Below are 20,959 nucleotides of genomic sequence, written 5' to 3'. Positions count from 1 at the left end.
TATCTAATGAGATGAAAGATTTCAAATGAGATGCAAAACTTAAAAAGTAACTTATTTGGTCTTATTTATCTTCTATTGTGTCTGAGAAATAAGTATTGCACAAAGTCAAGTTAAAAAATGTTTTCCACAAAATTTCGTCGTTACCGGCGTTTGCATTGCTACTCGGCCACCCCAGACAAAAATCGTGACGTGCACTTTGTAATAGACTGCCGTCAATCAAACACGTTGACGCCATTTACACGCGTGTGTGATTCAAAAGGCGCCAAAACTTCGGTCGATTGTTTACAAGTATTATGAGCCACACTCACTGGGCCTATCCGGGCCAATCCAAACGCGTGTAAATGACGTCAACTTGTTTGATTGACGGCAGCCTATTGCAAAGTGCACGTCGCGATTTTTGTCTGGGGTGGCCGCGTAGCAATGCAAACGCCGGTAAGTAATTGTACTTAAGCATGTTTTACATTCTGCATCTCATTTGATATCTTGCATCTCATTAGATATTTGTATTTATTATATAGATATCGATGAAATACCAGGTTTTCTCTAGTGTCGAAAACTTGATATCTTTCGCCAGTGGAAGATACCATATCTTTCACACGTAAAGAAATCGCTGTTGATTCGGCTTGCTATTTTAATCAAGAATTTTTGAGCTTTTGTTTTATTTAAGTTTTATCTATATCTATATAATAAACAGAACATTACATGGCCGCTTGGAGATGTATATAGCAAGTCATACTACTGATGTATTCGATATTTTACTTGGGGTGCAATGTTTTCCTAATTTCAGATCACGTGTCTTTGTTTACTGTATGTAAGAAACGTTAAACTCAGCACCCAAGTAAGAGGGCATGTTCAATTTCTTGAAGTGAATTCAATATATTTTATACTATGAATATGAAAATATTAAATTACATTATTAACTATGGGGCAAGGTCAAAACAATTCTCACCGATGTAGAGTGGCTGGAGGGTTGGGGTTTCCAAGATTTTTTCCCCCCACCTCCCCCCCCCCTCCCCCCCCTCTAAAATCTCCAAAATTAAAGAAGCCGAATTGCACAAATGAGTCAATACTGTGTGTTTTTATGTATGTTAAACAAAGTCATTCTTAACATATCGTTATTCTATTAATACGTATTTGTGTATAGAAATAATCGCTAGACATTGAACAATTCTCTGGGGGTGGGGGTATTTACTACATCGGGTTCCTAATTTGGACCTTGTTTTGACCTTGTCCCTAACTACCTTTGATGGATCTATACATAGATATCTGCTTGTCCTGAATATGGGTTTTATAAGACTATTATCCGGTGATTATCACTGTCCACCACCACGATCTTGCCATCAGGAGATACCGCTAGTCCTTTAGGGAAGCAACTGTGCCCTAATCCATTCAACCCCGATGATAAACTAGCCTTCAAGGTACCATCCACGTTATACACCTGAATCCTGTGATTGTATTGGTCACCCACTAGCACGTGACCATCTGCATGGAGCGCAATACCTGTCGGGTATTTCAGTTGAGTATCGGGTATATTTTCGTTCCCAAACTCTCTCAGATAATTACCGTTCAGGTCGAATACTTGGACACGATGGTTATTACAGTCTGTGACGTAGATGTCACCGTTCGAGCTCACGGTTGCATAGTAAGGTTGGTCAAGAAGACCTTGTCCGTTGCCATAGCAACCAAATGTTCTAAGGTGAGAACCATTTTTATCAAACACTTGAATTCTGTTGTTTCTACGGTCCGTTACTACGATTTCGTCCTCGCTACTCACCGTTACCCCCCACGGTCGTTTGAATTTGCCTGGCGTTTCTCCCAGACCTCCGAATTTCGACAGAAAGATTCCATCCTTGGTAAAACGCTGAATTCTGTGATTATCCTTGTCACACACAATAATATTCCCCTCGTTATCCACTGCTACGTCACTCGGGTTATTAAACTGGCCGGCTTTGTCACCGAATAATCCAAAATGTCCCAAATACCGACCTCCTGAGTCAAAAATTTGAATTCTATGATTGCGGCAATCAGCCACGACAATTCGTCCACTCTTATCCACAGCGACCCCACACGGTAAATTGAGTTTCGATTTGGTTTCTCCGAGGCCTCCGAATACTAAGCATGGCCGTGTGATCTCCTTATAGTCGCGTGGACTAGAAACCATCACAATGAATGGACTGTCTTTGATCGGGTGTCTGTTGATCTCAACAGCAACTTCGTGATTTCCACGTTCACTTGGAGTAAACGACACAGAATACGTCCCAGTTCCTTCGTCTTGTACCGTCGACTCCAAGATTTCACGGGTTGGAGTTTGGACTTTGACCGAGACAGGGTCCCCACCGTTTGTGCAAGGTTCATTGTCATATGTTTTAGTAGTAACCTGGAACTTGGTGGGAGATCCTGTTTGGGCCCGCACCAGGCCTTCTCCCTGGGCAACAGAGAGGTCAGGGCACGTGTTTGACACAGCAATTTTCCCCAAAGAATCCTTGACGACACTTAAAGCATTATCTTCGCTAAAATACGAAACTTTCTGAAACGTTGCTGAACTGAAATCTTTCCGAGTGTTTTTAATGTCTTGTAGTTTTCGTTTTAAGTGCTTTTGAATGACTAGAATCTCTAGTTCGTTGCCAATTTTGATTGCTTTTTCAGTGCACTGACAGCTTCCGCTCAGCTTCTCTAACACAAGCTCTAAATGTTCCTTTTCTTTGCGCAAAACCATTTCTTTGTTCTTGTAAGCTGAATGAACGTCCATCATCAGTTCTTCAGCACGGTTTTCGAGTGCTTGGATTAGTCGTTTCGCATTCTCGTGAATTGCAAGTTCCATCTCGTGTTTACCTTCCTGTAAGCTACTTAGTAGGTTCTTTACTTTGTTCAAAGACTTCCTAGTTGCATCTATTTGTGTCCTTCCTTGAGTCAACAAACTTCCAACGTTGTGCTGCTGTTTATGATAAACATCCCTTAGGTACGAAAATCTGTGTTTCCGATGGTCGACCATCGTACAATCAAGGCAAATAGGCTCGTCGCACGTTTCGCAAAAATACTTCAGGGCTTCGTCCTTGTGATCAGGACAACTTCCAAGCATGTCCATAAATTCTGTTTGCTCCTCTGGTATATCTTCCAGAGCATCTTGAAAAATATGCGCTCCCGTGACGTCTTTTGGGCTTTTATGCAACTTACGATTATACAGTGTTATCTGAGATAAGTTAGGATGGGATTTAAAGAATTTAGAGCCATTGGCGTTACTAATAGCTACAAATTCGGCGAGATAATTATGTAGAATTCCATCTCCAACTTGGGTCCCTGTGTTGCTTGTAAAGAAACTGTTGTACACATGCTCGTAAAGTCTCTTCTTTAGAAGCTCCGTATGTAAATCCCCATATTTCTTTCTGTCCATATTCCTAGTTTAACAGACATTAGTGTTCAAATCCTTTATCATTTACTGAGTTAAGTTCTTTATAAAACCAGTTTGTATTCATGTAGTTTTTGGCAATGTTGACGATCTTTTGTGTACAGGTTTTCAACCGTCCCAACAAAGACTGTCGTTTTTTTTGATTTATTCCCCAATTAGAACGTCGTCTTGGATCCGTAAAAGAGGAGTATTTTACACCAGAAAGCTTTATCAGATGATTTTTCCGTCTTTCCTCGGACAAAGGTTTGCGTATGTCGATGGAAATCGCTGGTAATCCTAGGGATTTGAAAGAGCAAAAGAATCACGCTTGAAATGCAAATAAATGAAATCAAAGAACAACATTATTCGCTTGGCGTAAACCTGTTTGACATGAGTTAATACAACATGTACAAAGACTTGTCACAAACCTGTCACACAGACCTTGGCTACCAGATGTATTGTTTGAACTCAAGAAACACTATAGTCTATCGTTTTCAAACTTAGTACTACCTTAGGGTACAATATAACAATTTTGTGTGTTCGTTGGCGTATTTACGACAGATAACATTTCGATGTTTGTACGAATTAAACTTGAACACAAGTAATACAAAAGACAAGTGATAATCCACAAGCTTCTGACAGAGTTCCGCATTGAACTTGTGCAACAATGCACGTCTTCTCTGATTGGTTGGTTTGGCATACAGCGAACTTAATTTGCTAATGAATCGAAATTCACTTCAACCTTCAGTTTGAGACAGTTGTAGAGCTCGTGAAACTCTTAGTTATAGTAATTCTTCCTTAGGGAAAAAAACAAAAAACAAAAGAAAACAAATAATCGTCATACCGGTATTATTCTAAGTGTTCTACCGCAAGTCAAACTTTTTGTTTATTAAGCTTCTTAAACATTCAGCATTGAATTGGGCATTCTTGTTCAGTCGTGTTGTGATCATCTGCATAATCCTCGCCGCTTAACTTAAGATTCCTCTTTGCCTTAGTGATTTACGTCGATAGAGAACACACTGAGTCGAATTAAGGACAGACTATTTAACCCGTCAAATTAATCAATTCTCTTTACCCGACGTCAAGATTAATCAAATTGCGCTGGCCATGAGTTGAGCTAAGAATTTTGATTTTTCGATTCGTTGCCTTATTGTTTAGGGATTGACCTGTCAGGTTTTTTTTTTTGTTTACAAAGTATAATCAAACAACTAGGTTTGTAGGACTATTGTTCTTCTTGTAGCACTGGTTTTGAACTTTGAATTTCTCCCTGTGGGGTTGTTTAGCTATAAAGTTTAGAATACCTTAAGTTACAAAATGCGAAAATGTGCATTCCGAGGGAAGCCATTTGGCGGTAAATCTCTCCGATGTTGTGATGTAAATATTGGCGGGCTTTTTCTTAATCATTCATCGATTATTGAATGCCTTGGTTTCAGCGGTTCAAACCCTTTAATCGGTTAAAGGGATTTTCTAGACTTAGCTTCACAGCTCGACAAATCAAAGTGTAATCTCTAAAGCAACAGTACCTTTGCGTGGAAGTTTTCTTTAAGTTTCAGCTTGAAGAGCGTGAAAAGGCGCGAAAAAAGCGCGAAAACGTGTGACAAATGCGTTAATGAGTTTCTCACGCGTGCGTTTCTTGAAAAAGATTCATTGTGTGAAAAATGATATAAAGCATCTCCATAAAGATTGATATTATGGTTGCAAATGCTCCGACTGCCTCATGGTGAGCTATTTCCTTCCATTTTTGCCATCTAATTTTTTGATTTTAAAATAAATATGTATCTGTTAAGGTCATGTTGAAAGGTAAGTAGAGTAAAACAAAAACTAAAGCAAACAGGTGCTAAAAGCGGAACAAACATGAACTATTCTAAAAGCATTTCTCAATTAACTTGACACAAACTAAAATTTCGCATTGAAATCAATATTTTTGTGATCATATCATTACTTTTTACCGTTGTTTTACTGATTGAAGCAAATAGTTGCTTTACTCTTTGGGCCGACTTCGACATTTTTTCTAGATCTGATCTATTCAAAATCACAAGGTGTTTTTAAAAATATTTCTTATAGTAAGATGTGTTGCACTGATACAAAATAAGCTAACTATCCAACAATAGGAAAACGAGTTTCTTAACTCTTCTTTCGTTTACTGAATTATCCAGTCCAATATTCCATTTACTATATTCCAATATAAGTTAAAATATTCCAGCGAATGTTATAAATTTTTAATTTTTTAAATTTAACAATGGAAGAAATTCTACATTTATATATTTTTTAAATTTAAACATTTAAAGAGCATAGCTGCACTACAACACTGATGCCGGCGTTTCATTCTGGCGGACTGTGTACTTAACAATGCGGTTAACACTACACTGAAAATATATATCGCGTTTTAAAACCACCGCCACTATTATGCCAGCACTGTGTATGCACACCCACGGCCACAACAGTAAGTACTATGCGATAAAAGTTCCACGCCCCAATACAATATTGGCCAAAGCACGCTAAGCATAACACATATATCACGTACTTTAACGTGGGGAAGAAAGACCTCTTCGTTCACTAAGGGACGGACCATTATATAATTAAGGAGGGGTTGTGTAAATTCCCCCAAAAAACCTCGAGCAAGCACTTTACCCATGAAAAAGAAAAACCCGACAAACCTCTCCTTTCAGTAAAGAAATATCGAGCAAACACAAAAAACTTGCGTGCCAAGGCCTGGTACAAGTAAAGGAATAGATATCGTGCAACATAAATTCCTGCAAACTACCCCTTAATTTTATAATGTCCCATCCCTTATACACGCAAAAAGCCCATTCGAGAATATTTCTTGGATTGGCCTATGCTTTTACCTGATTGTACAAAGACATGCAAGAGGACCGCGTCAACAGGTCGACAACGAGCTATGAAAACATGCACGATGCAGCACTGAACCTTGATCATGGATTAACATGTGTCAATCATTCAGGATATTCCTAGCATTCTTGTTAATCTTGGAACGAAAGTTTGTCAAGACAAGGTTTACACACTTGAAACAAAAAGGCAACTAGTAGGAAAGGTTAATTCTGGGTTAAGATCTAATGTTTATGAATAAGCCTCGATTGTGCAATTGTATTGATTATTTGTGACAACAAGACACAAACAGAGGACAGCGCAAGCCTAACTCACAGATTGAACTCTGAAACAACCTCTGGGCTGATCTAAGTCAGGGCATGGCTAACTCACAGATCGAACCCTGAAACAACCTCTGGGCTGATCTAAGTCAGGGCACGGCTAACTCACAGATCGAACCCTGAAACAACCTCTGGGCAGATCTAAGTCAGGGCACGGCTAACTCACAGATCAAACCCTGGAACAACCTCTGGGCTGATCTAAGTCAGGGCACTGCTAACTCACAGATTGAACCATGAAACAACCTCTTGGCTGATCTAAGTCAGGGCATGGCTAACTCACAAATAGAAATGCAATTGAATGTGTTAGCTAGGTTTTGCGAAGGGAGGAAAACCGGAGGTTGAAGAAAAACTTCGAAGTTATCAAAGGATAGATCCTACAAATTGTTCTGAGTAATGTGATGTCGAGTCCATGAATCGAACTCTTTGCCCCAGAGGGAGGTGAGGGGTGTATTGCCGCTACAGCAGCCTTGATTTGCTATTTTCATCATTGTGCTGAGGTAGCGAATAAGAGTGAACTAGAAATGTCCGGAGTGCAAAGGCAAAAAAAAAAAAAAAAAAAAAAGAAGATATTAGAGACCTTTAGAATCAGGTTTACAGCTAACCAAAAGAAAGGGCTAGAAAAATGCCTGCTATTAACACGGAGAAACACTTTATTTAAGCAATTTGCCAAAGGCTTGTCCCCTAAAAAATGTACTCAAACCACATCAATGAAATTAAATATGGCGGCTCTTCCAGCTACAACTTCGTTATGGCGCCTTGCTAAATGTTGGAAGCTTGACGGAAAACACCTGACGTTGAACTGCAGGTTGAAGTTTGCGGTACCTGGCAAGAGCATCGTGCTTTTAAACTGGTGGGAAGAGGAAGAGGTGATAGAGTGGATAAGCAAGAAGAAACACATGGTCTAAACCAATATGAATGTCGTCGGTATTGCATGGTTAAGGATGGTGGGTACAGTTGTCAGCGCGCACTTTTACTGCGCACATTACGTAAACCACAGAGAAGACACATGTATATGGATACAACTCAAACAAAGAATATTATTCTCAAGAGAATGGAACGTGGTCTGAAATGGGCAAAACATTAAGCCCAAGTGGATTTGCCGTCTGTTATTCCTTTCCGCGATTTGTCGTTTTTTCCCCAGTGACTTCCAGAGTGATGTAGAGTCCAGAGCGGGTACCTAGTAACTACACCCCTCCCCTCTAAATCGGGTGTCCTGTAGGATGACAATTATGATCAGATATTAGGTAGTACTTTTACATGGGTTTAATGTGCGCACCCCATCAACAGTCTCGGATGGTTTAGAGCGTAAGAGTTAAATTAATTCCTGACTTACATTAGCTGAGAATTCTTTGAGGGCTTGGTAAAATCTCGGAAGCTTTGAAGGGTAAATTCATGCTGTTTGTAAGTACTATTCTATAATCCCCCTTTATGGAGCGTAGTTTAAGCACGTCAAAAGCTAAACTCTCAAGTAAATATTGTAAGTTTTTTCCTTCACCGGAAGGTATTATGTGTATTCGATTTCAATTTCACGTTTCCACGTTTCGATTTCGATTTCACGTCCTCTCTTGAGATCTGTACGAAGCTAGTCTCTAAAGGAAATTACAATAGAGCAGTTTTCAATCCCAAATTACCGCTGTGTTCCTTAAATACAGACTTATATACACAGGGTTAGCCTCGTAACAGGGTTTAAATAATCTTTTCCATTCTAGGAAACTACGCTGTTCGGCTGTAAATGCATTACAATTTGCAACGCGCGTGCTAATCATTTTAAGATTTTAGATCATCTATACACCGAATCGAAATATGGCGACTAACTATTGTTCTGCACTGACTACCGACTGACTAGCCTCCTATACATGTGAAAATGCTTTGATGTTTCCACGTGAACACGAGGCTAGTCAGTCGCTTGTTTGTCAGCGCAGAACAATAGTTGTTCAAATTGGTCGCCATATTTCGATTCGGTGTATTCCGACAGAAAACATTTTTTGAAATATGTGTAAACATATAAAAAATTACTAATTGATGAAAAAGCCTTTTTTCCTATTGTTTGAATAGTACTAATTAGCACTAATTAACACTAGTTGAACTTTCCGTGTACATCGTGCGCACTTGGCCTAAATAACATCATTAGTTAACCACTATTAGTATAGTAATGATGAAAAGGTAAATTATACACCGTGAAAAGATGAAAAAATTTACTGACGTTTCGGACGCTAGTCCTTCGTCTTTTACTCCGACGAAGGACTAGCGTCCGAAACGTCAGTAAGTTTTTTCATCGCGTATAATTTACCTTTTCATCAATACTGTTTAATTAGAAACACCGACGCAGCTCACGCTAGTTTTTAGCTAGTTATATCTCACTATTAGTATAGACCTAGTAAATAACGAACCCTGTGCTCTGATAGGCTGAGCTGCTAGTGATCTATTAGTGGTAGACCACTAGTAGCGAAAAGTAGCTGTTTTAGAAACCAAAACAACGCAAAAATAAATCCTATTGACCTAATTTAAATATTGTTTGTATCCATTTATTTGACGGATTAGTTCAAATACCTGAAAGAAAGAAAGAAAGAAAGAAAGAAAGAAAGAAAGAAAGAAAGAAAGAAAGAAAGGAAGAAAATGGAGACATATTAAACAATGACTTTGAAACTGATCTAAAAATATTTTAAGAAAATTTTTGAAAATTTATTTAAAAGAAAAGAAATGTTCTTTCAAAAAACGTCGAAACTAAATTCTCGGTTGCCTTTATCAGAGACTAATAACGTTTAAGTGAACTGGAAAATTTTAAGCTGAATTTGCATTAAGTACAAAAGATTTGTACGCCCTTGGGAGTTTAATGTGTTTGTTTTCACAGGGTTTTTTTTCTACAGAAGAGTGCCCAGTAGGCTCCTAAAAGTAGCTTTTCTCGGGCTTCAATTCAATGAGACGCTACGTTGGTTCCAGAAAAGAGACATTTTAAAATGAATCACAATAGAGGCACACCATCACGTGATGACAGCCATGACAGGAGGCAGGAACAATTGAATCTGGTCTAATGTGATTTACATGAGAAAGAATTCACTGTTTCTCATTGGACAACGACTCGTTGTTGTGCCTTCTGCCATGGCTGCCATCACGCTCTCATTCTGTTCCCGATTTCAAGACATCAATACTAAGCAGCATTACTCCGAGAATGCTGTTATCATGAGGTCAAACAAAACAACGAGAAAGTTTAATTTTTCTTCACTTTGTCATAAACGACATTCTTTCTTAATAATCATTTTCTTGGTATTTTTATTGTTTCGTAAACACTAAACCTCACATACCGTACAGCAATCAAAGCAAACACTTACCACATAGACTATATGTAATATTGATGCGTGCAAAAAGTATCGCTCTAACTTAACTTTATATTATTATTATCACTTGTTCTCTATCGACTGACGCTGTTTTGTCTGTTATCTTAGCGTCAGGAGCCTTGGATTCGCGAGCCTCTGTAAAAATAGACTTATTTTTGCACAAAATTTATCTTCAATTTGGCCCGAATGATTGCTCTAAATCAACCTTAAATGAAGTTTAATTAAAAAGGCCAGCAAGTTGATATTTGTGTTAATTACGGGCGACACCACTTTGTTGTTAACTATGCACCACATCAAGGGAAATTTTGTGTACTTCTAAAAGCATCCCCAGTCCATTTGACAGTGTGTTAAAAGCTCCACACTATTTGGCAGCATAAATACGAGCAATATAATTCGTAAGACGAACGACTGAATACCTACCAAAAACCTCGACGAGAAATATCATGCCTAAAGTTATTATCACTTTGGACTAATTCTAAGTTCGGTTTATTTTATGAGCGGCGGTGTTTGTTTGATAATTCCAGCTCGATATTGCTTTTCTTTGCAATTACTGAAATTGTTGCCCCAATTCCTGTTTTCTACTTCTTTAAGGAGCATTTTTGTAGACTTAATTGTACCGTTTCTTTTGAAGTCTTCTTTTATTTTATTTTTGCAACTTTATTGTAGTTTATCTGCTGTCAACAAAAATTGTAAACTGTACGTTCGAAAATCCTAAAAGTGACGTGAGATTTCCTCGTTGGAAGAGAATATTGAGTTTTTAGTGTTTCCGTCGGAAGACTCGAAGGAAAAATCCCTCGGGGGCGTTTGTAGACGAAATGAAATAAAATATTGCTCCAGAATTCTGAAAACTTTCTATTTTATTTGAATCCTAAAAAGACAGGTCGATTTAACGAGCCAAAGGTTGATCAAAAATTTAGCTGGAAATGTCTCCGGGGAGGAGGGGTTTCATGCGAGGGAAACGGAAAAAAAATACAAAAACAAAAACAAAAAAGCATACAAACAAACAAACAAACAAACAAACAAACAAAACAAAAAAAATAAAATTAAAAAAAAAAAAAAAAAGAGAAGAGAAATTCTATAACCCCGATAATTTATAGGCTGACCGGTCACCAAAGATCACATATTTCATCTTCCTATGAATCACATTTGACTAATATTCCCAATTGATTATTGTTTTCTGTTTTCGGAATCTTTAGCGCATTCCTGTTTATTTTACCAACATAAAAGGTAAAGTTGCTCGTTATTTTTATTCTCTAGTGATTATTTTATTGAACTCAAAATGACTTGAGGGCCGAAACCTTTGATTAAGAGTTGGCATCAACACTCAATCACAAAAAAATCGCTTTGACTTGTCAACAACAGAACTCAAAAACGCCAACTTCGCATTTTTTGGCGGATTAAAATAAAATGGCCAAATTTCCTCGAACAATGGTTTAAGCTCTCTTTCTACTGACACTGTGAATTTCAATAGATTTTTCCGTCTTCAGGCTATATCTAGAAGTAGAATGTTGAAAATTCATGATTAAAAGCCAGATTTAATGGATTGGATTTTAGTTGTACTTCTGACAGTCAAGATGCTCATATTCATACACTGAAAGGTTTTAATAAAAGTCTGGCAGTGCTTAATGCGTTAAAGTTAGATTTGAAGCATGTCTCTACATTATAATACAAAGATAAGATGGCACCGGGCTTGTTGATGCTAGAGAAAGCGACTGATTGGACAAAGGGAAAAAGAAATATACTCAGCACGAGATCTACAAACCATTCCTCTCACCAGGAGTTTTGTATACACAAAACAGAATCGTTTGAATATTTGACTCACATGAATGTTAGCCCACTGGGCTGGAATGAATAGGTGAAAATATCCTCACTCAAAAACCAGCAAACTTATAATCAAATGAAACTATAACTACAAAAATTCATGCCAATTTTATCTGGTTTCTCATTTGTTGCCCATTTGATTTATTTGTGTAGAAAGTACGCGTCTGTACAAAGTCTTTTCCAACCCACGACGTTTCAGAAATGCGTCCTGATTGTGAGGGAATTTCACCGTCGTGTTGGCCAGGAGCTCTACACGCCAGATAGTTACCGCGCCTTCCTGAACTTTGGCCATCAAAAGTTTCGAACGAGACTTCTTGCATGCAAGCATTGTTCATATTGGTTCGACGTCTGTACAAATAGCCACACTTGCAGAGATAGGATGCTAATGCACACGTACCTACTGCCACAAACACCACGATACACAACACCAACACAGCAATGTGGACTGAATTCAAGCGAGTTTTCTGCGAGTCCTTAAGGCAAACCTCGTTGATTCCAATGCATTGGCCATTACAGCACTTTTCTGGAAGATGGCCAAGAGATCCACAGTCGCTTGATGAAGTGCATGTCAGGTTACAGGATTTTTTACAGTAACCACCACAGCAATAAGAATAGCCCGCAAAGCAATCCTTGTCAACGTCACACAAGAGACATTGCACCAACTTAGTCGATAAGATGATAGCAACACAGATTTTCAACAGTCTTTTCATTTTCCACTAACTGGATAAAACATACTTTTACTTCTATTGGTCTGGTTTTCACTTTGCCTTTGTATTCGTATGCGCTTCCAGCGCTAGCTCAGATAGCTTGACTGATATAAGTCCTTCTTGATTAAAATTTCACCACCTTTGATCAAATATCTCTCTTCAACTTTTCAAAATGTCTTCACGACACTCAACTGATGTTCCAATGCGAATAAGAATGGGAAGGTCAGTTAGCATGAGATCGAAGTGTTTCCCGCTCTTTTCTACGCCCACATGTCAGTATTCAAAGTGTCATCATGACTTTGATCAGGTAGTGTGAACGGCAACGACAACCGTCTCAAGGCAGAGAAATTAAGAATGTGACGAGCTGTGAAAACTTCCAACTATATATATATATATATCATCATCTGAGAAGAGGCTGGTTTCAACTTCAAGGTAAAGCGCTTGGCCTGATATGATCGTACAACAATTGATATTCAAAAAAACAGGAAACTAAAGTGCACGTAAAATGACGATCAATTTACAGTAAATGCCAGTACCTAATCACTGGCTTTTGGGGGCTTGTTTCCTAATGAGTGAGCTGAACCACTTAAGGTCGGCCTTGATCAATGATGCCTTTATAATCCACACTCAATGCTGAGAGCACTGTAGGTGATCTTGCAGACCTACCATCTATTAGCAGGAGACTTTTCGGAATAAATTACAGAAGCATTGCGAGCTCCAATTACGAAAGTACACTGACATAGAACTAGCTAGACTTAAGGAGTAAGAATCAGAAACAAAGATAGGAAAAGATAAATAAACTCAAGCGACCGTACCAGCTGAGATAAAAATAATAACCGCACAGGGAAAATATCTAATTGGGCAAATTCTCTTACCGCTGATAGGCTGAAGAAAAAAAAATTTTTTTTCTTTGAATTCAATATTTTAAAGATTGACAGCATTCAAATGGTAGCGAGATCAGTTATTTTATAGTCTTATCGGGTATTTACAAGAGATTTTATCTTAAGTTTGCGTGTTTTTGGTCTCAACCACCATATACTAACAATGTAATCCCAGTGGTACTCACAGTAAAAATAGTCCATTAACCTCTTGTCTTCACACGAAACACTGTACATATTATCACTAAGATAATGTGTGAAAACCTCTTTATTTCAATACGGAATAGTTCGGTTGTGTATACAGTAAAATTTAATATTTTTTTCGACAGATATTTCCGTCCCGCTCAGTGGTTGCTTTTGCAAGTATTTGAAACGGGAAAAAATCAATGCTCGAAAAGTGTGTCGGTAAGATCACACACACACAAAAAACATTTTCCTGACTTTGCAGCTGCTTCCGGATGTCTTCAGAAATGAAAAAACATATACGTATGGAGTTTTATTTCAAATAAGATGTTTATTATAATGACAAGATGGTCTGGAGAGTTATTTTGGAGTGATTTTAATGGGGTAAAGAGACATCAAAAGAGCAGATAATAATGGCTAATTACTGTGCTTTACTTAACTTGAACAGCAGGAGTTGTGTTTAACGAATTCTCCTGTCGTGCAAGCTTCCAAAAATAACGCTCGGAGACATGCTAATGTAGGCTTAATTACCCACACGGCTTGGGCTTCGATAGCAAGCTAGCTGCATCACATGTGAATACTGTTTTGAAAGAATTCGAAAAAAGGTAGGCTTAAATGCAAATCCCTAAGCTTTATTCTTTTTCTCCACAACCAAAAATTCCTATTTTGAAACTATCCGTTTTTGGCTTTCAGAATTCATTGGCCACACTGACCAAATATACTGCGAATGCGCATGCGCCTAGTAAAGAGTCAGTGAAAGACAAGGTTTACCATATATGGACAAAATTGACTGGTAATCTTTCTTTCTTTCTTATTCATTTATTAACAGATTCGTGAAAGCATGTAGTAACCAAAGCACACTATAATCAAGGCTCTCCCACCTTATCTGTCATCCTTCCTCTTAATTCACACTCTTTGCATTCACAGATTTAGTTCAGTGTATCGATATGGAATAAGACTATCCCACATTTCGTGAATGAGATACTTGAAACCCTAAAAACACTTAGACTTTTTGTCTTTTTTTGTGTGTGGAAAAGCCATTCTTTTCAAATCTGATTCTCTTGATGGTTATTTACGGGAATGTATATGTACATCCAATGTCTAACAGATTAGGCTAAACATTCTGGCTGTGTCAAGACTAAACAGGGGTTTTATCCTTTGCTGCGGTTTTCTGCCTCCCTCCGCAAAGCTAAATTCCAACTATCTGTGAGTTAACCATGCCCTGACTTAGATCATCCCAGAGGTTGTTTCAGGGTTTGAGCTTTTATTAGCACCTCCACCGACTAAACTTCGACCTACTCTTGGTGGTAGGACTTTTTCATACGCTGCGCCAGTAGAATGGAACACTTTACCATCTAGTATTAGGCATATTAAATCATTACCTTCTTTTAAAGAACACTTAAAGACATATTTTTATAGAAAAGCCTTTATTTAGTTGTTTTTGCAATTCCCATTGATTAACTTAGCTTTTATGTTTCTAGTTATTGTGTATTGTTTCTGTATTCAGCGCAGATGAACATCTTGTGCTAATCTGCGCTTTATAAATGTAATTTATTATTATTATTATTATTATTATTATTTGATCTGTGAATTAGTCGTGCCCTACCTTAGATCAGCCCAGAGGTTGTTCCAGGGTTCAATCTGTGAGTTAGCCATGACCTGGCTTAGATCAGCCCAGAGGTTGTTCCAGGGTTTGATCTGTGAGTTAGTAGTCCATGATTTCACTTAATTAAGGTTTAAAATCAAGCTAGGTAGGTGTAGTAGGTGACTGCCTACTTTTGGGAAAAATATTAAACTTTATTTAATATAAAACTTCGATTTTCCGAATTGAAATTTAATGCTGATTCCAAATCTGGAAAGAAAAATAGGGTGTCCCAAGCTCGTTTTCGAGATAATCAGCATTTAATGGAAGCCTACGCGCGAGCTTTTGGAGCAAAACTTGCGCCACCGGAAAGTGATTAGAAAAAAATTAAGATTCATAAGATAATAGTTATTTGCAGACTCTATGGTTGCACGAATGAAGGCTAGTCAATCATTCTACAATAATACGTGGATATTTTCGACAAAAAGACAAAGAGATGCATTGATTTGTCATTTTTTGTATTTTCGGTGTTTTTAAAAAATCTCATAAAGTCGAAGAAAATTCCTTACAAAAATCTATTTCATCACTGTTAGAATATTTATTTAACTTTTTCTAAAATGCTGATATAACCTAGATTTTTAGGAATGTATTCAAATACCCTATTAAAGAATAGAATCCCGTGCAAAGTTTGAGGGTTTTACCCTGTTTCAAGCTCAGAACGCGTACTGTTCTTCAATAAAAGCTTGTAGATTAATTTCAGCGGTTTTTTGAGCGCGAGCACATCGTGGGCTCAAATCGAACGTTCAATACGTATTTAAATCACATTCATGATCAGTCACAGTTATATCAGACAACAGAGACAAAAGTTACATTTAAACTCACTAAAAAATCCTCGTGATAATTTGAGGATCTCAGAAAATACCAAATATTTTAATATTTCAATTAACTAAGAGCTACTCTCCGACAATTATGTTTAGGCTTTGGGCTACAAATCAATTACGATAAGTACTCATTTTGATTTGAAAACTATAGACTTAATGACTCTAACTAAATGAAGCGAAAAAAATATTTTAAAATTGAAAACTAATATTAATGTTTTGGAAAATTGATTGAATTTTTATTTTAAAACAATTTATGTATCTTATTTATGTTCGTGATTTGATTCTATAAGAGTACTTATAAAAACTAATTTTTTCAATGACTTGAGAAAGAGTGAAAACATTAGCTTAACTAAAATTTGAGAGTTTATTTCCTTATTTCTTTATTTCCTTCATTTTTTATTTTGGGTTAATTTATTTTATTTTATTTTATTTTATTTTAGGTTATTTTACTAGTTTATTTTATTTGCGTTTATTTTCTTATTTTATTTTCTTATTTTAATTTTAAATTTAGGTTTTGGTATAAAAGTTAAATTTATCGCTTTTATTATTATTTTTTTGCTTTTTATTTTTATTTTGGGATATTTATTTTATTTTGGGTTATTTCATTTCATTTCATTTCATTTCATTTTCTTATTATATTTTATTTTAGATTCTGTCATAGAGACTAAATTCATTGCTTTCCTTTTAAAAACCAATCGATGACAATGAAACGTGTTGCGCATGCGTGCTTTGTGATATCTTCTTTCGGTTATCATTTTGTTTTATTAGATTTATTAGATGTATTTATTAGAAATATTGATACACTAATTATACAGATAGAATATTCTCTGTATTTTTATGTACTTATGGTCGAGACGTAAAGGCTGTCTTCAGCTTATTGAATTGCATGAAGCAGGTCTACTGCATTTTCAATCTTTTCTTAGAACTAAATGTATTTTTTAAATATAGAATAATTTCAATCATTATATATTAAAATAACTAAAAGGCATTTCTGTCCTTAGTTAAAAAGTGACCAAAATATATACTTAATTTATTTTCTTCAAACTCTATGGGCATAGAAATATCTACTGCCGATAAAGAAAAAATATAGACGAAATACTACTTAAAATCCCTAAGAATCATGTAATAAAAAACAACGACGTTCCGACTTTGCATAACATCATTCAGATCGAGTCAAAAAAAGAAAAAAACAAACAATAATAATAAATGAATTGACTCTGATAATTTCGCTCTTAGATATATATTTGTATTCGTAATAATGGTTATTTATATTATATTAAAGATTGTATGTATAATTGAAAAATAAAATAAATAAATAAATAAATAAAAATAATAAATAGATAAATAAAAATGAATAAAAATAAAAAATAAAAATGCCGTATAAATAAAGAGAGTTTTAGATTGTCTTTTTTTTTCTTCCCGCAAACGGAAAAACTTGACAACATTTTCATTATTTACCAGTATTACACTATACCTTTTGCAAACTTTCTCACCATAAACAAATATTCTTTTGTTTTTCTACCACTTAAACGTTTTTGCGATTCCTTTTCAGTAAATTTAAAATAATTTTTCAATAGTCAACAGACGTTTCACGTTTGGTTTCCGCGTAACTCTCTAATGACGTTCATGCAACGTCGAAACGTCATGGTGTTTTTAAAAAATTATTTTATTTTAAAATGTTAAATGTTTCTTATGGATTTTAAAAGCTTTTTAGCGAATTTTTGTTTTACAGTCAAACTAAGAATACTGTGAACACCTAAAATGTATCAAGAATGTTAAACATCATGTTCTGACCAATCACATACGACAGTTAATTAGAAATGAATTCATTCTCGCATGTGATTGGTCAGAACACGATGTTTAACATTCCAGACATATTTCAGGTGTTCACGGTTTCTTAGTTTGACTGAAAAAATTATCCCAAATCACTTTTTATACTGCTTATTCATAGATAAATACGATAGAGTGCTGACACTAAATCCGTGAAACAAATACTAATTTTTAGCACTAAATAGTGATAATTAAACAATAGAAAACAAAGGATTCTGTATGAAATAGTACTAATTAATTAATTTCATGCAAATTCCATTGTTTTCTATTGTTTAACTAACACTATTTTGTACTATTTCACGGATTTACTGTGGTCACTCTAGTGCGTGCACTCTAATATATTGGAATGGCTACGAGATAAGTAAACACCATTGTCTGTTTGTGATGTTTTAATTAAAAAAATCCAAGGTTCATAGGGAGCCGCGCTATAGTCCACTATAGTCGCTCATAGCAAGACTAAGTGGATCACGACTAGGACAATCTAAATAGTCAAGTGTGCTAATATTCACCCTTTCAACTCCTTGAATTCTACTCTCCTAAGACCTTCGTACTGTCTTTTTTTCTCTCTTTCTTTTGGTTAACTCCTGAACTAATAATTGGATTAAAAAGCCGTCAGTGAAACCCTAAAACACGTTGGATGTTACAAGCCATTTGTGCTGCATGTGGGTTTAATTTCTAATCATCAAAAAAAAAATAAAAAAAAAAAAAAAGCTTTTACCGATGAAACGAGATATTGATTATTTACTTCTATCAGAAACGTCCTGCGGTCTCCATATTATTAAATTTTAATCCCCCACTTTCATTTGGCACCATTTGGCGGCAGTTTCCTTGGCAACCAAGTGCTCAAAGTCGCTCAAAATGTATGCAAACAAAATGTACTTTTAACTCTTGAAATGAAATTTTTTGTCAGCTTTTACGGTGTTTACTCTTAGTAGACAAAGTTTTAATTTACGTCGCCTCTAGCCCAGTATTAATATTTGAACTTGAATGGATTGGATTCCTATAGCCTTGTATGTGCCGTCAATAATACGTGAAAGTGTTCTGCTATTCATTGGATTCACGTTTCTCCTGATTGGGTCAAATATATGTGCTACTGATCTGGCATCCCTCATACCTACTGACCTAGCCTAACTATACTAACTGAAAATTATATAACTAACTGTTCTAAAAATTATATATTTAACTGTAATATCTGAAAATTATATATAACTAACTGTGTAGTAACTAACTGTAGTAACTAACTGCACTACTCATACTGACATCCATTTTTATCTGATATCTTATCAGGCCGACTGAAGTTACACCACTAATATTTACTGACTCCAGTACTACAAGCAAACACTATGTGGCTGATAGAACGCACTAGATGACAAAATTCGTATTCAAAACATTGATTGCTTTAGCCTGTCTATTCAGACACAAATGAGAGTGAAAACTGATCATGATATGGATTTTTTCAATTAAAATCTGTGTTACTAGGCGACAATGATAATAGATAGATAGTTTGTATATCGCAGACGTTAATGATAATAAATTCTGCTAATTTTGACGATAAATTATATTTGAGAAAGTATATTTGCAAATGTAGACTAATATTGATCGAAATCTGGGCATCAGAAATTTAACCACAAAACGACAGAACAAGCACGAGCAAACGGCTAGAACAAGCCTTATGAGACTCTCATGATCTAAAGGCATCAGCTTTGTAATGATTGCTGAAGATAAAGAGGTTTCATAAAACCGTCCGTTTTCCTCATTTTAGATTCGTTCCTTGGGGCATCGAATGTCAAAGATAGTCAAGGTCTTTTCAGGTCATTTATAATTTGTATCATAAGATAACATCATAAGATTAATTTTACTGAGAGTCAGAATTCTCAGATGGAGAGTCCTAGAAGCCATTTAAAGTACTCATATGAATTCTCAGCAGCCGGGTTAAGAATGATTCCAAACTAAAGAGCCCAGAAAAGGAAGACTAATATATAGTCAAGGTCTTTTCAGGGCTTTTATAATTTGTAGCTTATAAGATAAATTTTGAAAGAATTCAGGACTGGAGTCTCAGATGGAGAGCTGAGTCCACATAGAAGCGAGTTAAGAGTACTTCAAAAAATGCGCAATGTTAAGAACGATCCAATCTAAAAGAGGCGAGATAAGAACAAGATATGTAGATAGTACTTGCATTCATGAGGTATAGAAATCCGAAATCTTGCTTGTTATCGAATAAATGAATTAACATAAAGAACAAAAAACCTAAAGTTTCATCGTCAATAACAGTACATATGCACTTCACTTCATGGTAGACGTAAAACAAAGCAAACATAAAGACTACTCTTACCTGTTGAACTTTTGTCGAGGATGTCTCAAAGACCGTTGTAAAATGATATTCTCTATAACCCTCGAGGCTCTCCAACATTATCCTATACTGATAGTACTCTCGCGTTGGTTTTAAGAACTTAAATCAGTAATGATTCAGAAAGGGTTTGCCTGCACGACATCAGGAAAGAAGTCCTAATCGGTTGAAATTTTCACGAGTAAGTTGTTGACAGTTAGCAAATGCTGCGGTCTGTTCCAAGCAAGGTGGGCTATCTTCTGAACTGGCTCATAGTACGCATTATTGAAGATCGTAAGTCAGGAGTCGGGCAGGGTATCGATGTCCCGATCTGACATTCTCGGCTGGATTTTGTTTGAACAGTTGTCGCCCTGACTTCTCAGATCACTTGCCATTGGTCATGCGTTTGTTCTGAAGATTACCGGTTTTTAAAACATGTCGGGACTCTGGATTAACACTGCTAGATCTTAATAAGTATTTGTTTACGTTTTTGGAAGCAGCTTTTGGTTGTATGGAATATTTTGTCATTTAATGATTATCTAAGCTGCTGTTTCTTGACTCCAAAGTGACCTCGTCGTTGACCTTAGAAGAGAGGGCTACTTCTTAGGAAAACATTACCAAGCACTTAGACTCCTTAAGTTTGTTTATGGTAATTATTCTCCTATAGTTTCTCAAACATACCATTAATACCGTCACAAGGCGAGCAAGTCAACAAACCTTGGGCTTGTGTCCAAACTTTATATTAATAATTCCAGTAGCGGCTTCTTGAATATTTTGAGCTTTTTATCCGTCTTCAAACTGGGCACCATTTTGAACTGAGCTGGGACGTGACGTCATGAATGGTAACAAAACTGTTTCACAGCA

General features: G+C 36.3%; 1 protein-coding gene across 3 annotated transcripts; it reads right to left on the bottom strand.

The window, feature by feature from the left end:
- Positions 1–1,034: 1,034 nt before the first annotated feature.
- On the bottom strand, positions 1,035–20,497 carry LOC116306752 (E3 ubiquitin-protein ligase TRIM71-like). 3 transcript variants are annotated; one of them, XM_031716846.2, is made up of 2 exons: positions 20,102–20,497; positions 1,035–3,682 (listed from the first exon to the last, which is right to left on the bottom strand). In XM_031716846.2, exon 2 carries the CDS (start codon positions 3,389–3,391, stop codon positions 1,289–1,291), a length of 2,103 nt encoding a protein of 700 aa, XP_031572706.2. In that variant the 5' UTR covers positions 3,392–3,682; positions 20,102–20,497; the 3' UTR covers positions 1,035–1,288. The 3 variants fall into 3 exon arrangements, with proteins under 3 accessions (XP_031572706.2, XP_031572705.2, XP_031572703.2); XM_031716845.2 differs by lacking the exon at positions 20,102–20,497 and adding an exon at positions 6,232–6,274; XM_031716843.2 differs by lacking the exon at positions 20,102–20,497 and adding an exon at positions 3,814–3,944.
- Between the last annotated feature and the right edge of the window lie 462 nt (positions 20,498–20,959).

Source organism: Actinia tenebrosa, unplaced genomic scaffold, assembly GCF_029948245.1.
Source record: "Actinia tenebrosa isolate PJP-AT-01 unplaced genomic scaffold, QUT_ActTen_1.0 PGA_scaffold4__44_contigs__length_22323623, whole genome shotgun sequence".
In the NCBI taxonomy this organism is placed as follows: Eukaryota; Metazoa; Cnidaria; class Anthozoa; order Actiniaria; family Actiniidae; genus Actinia; species Actinia tenebrosa.
Note: the sequence above shows the minus strand (reverse complement) of the source record. Positions and strands in the feature narration are given on the sequence as shown.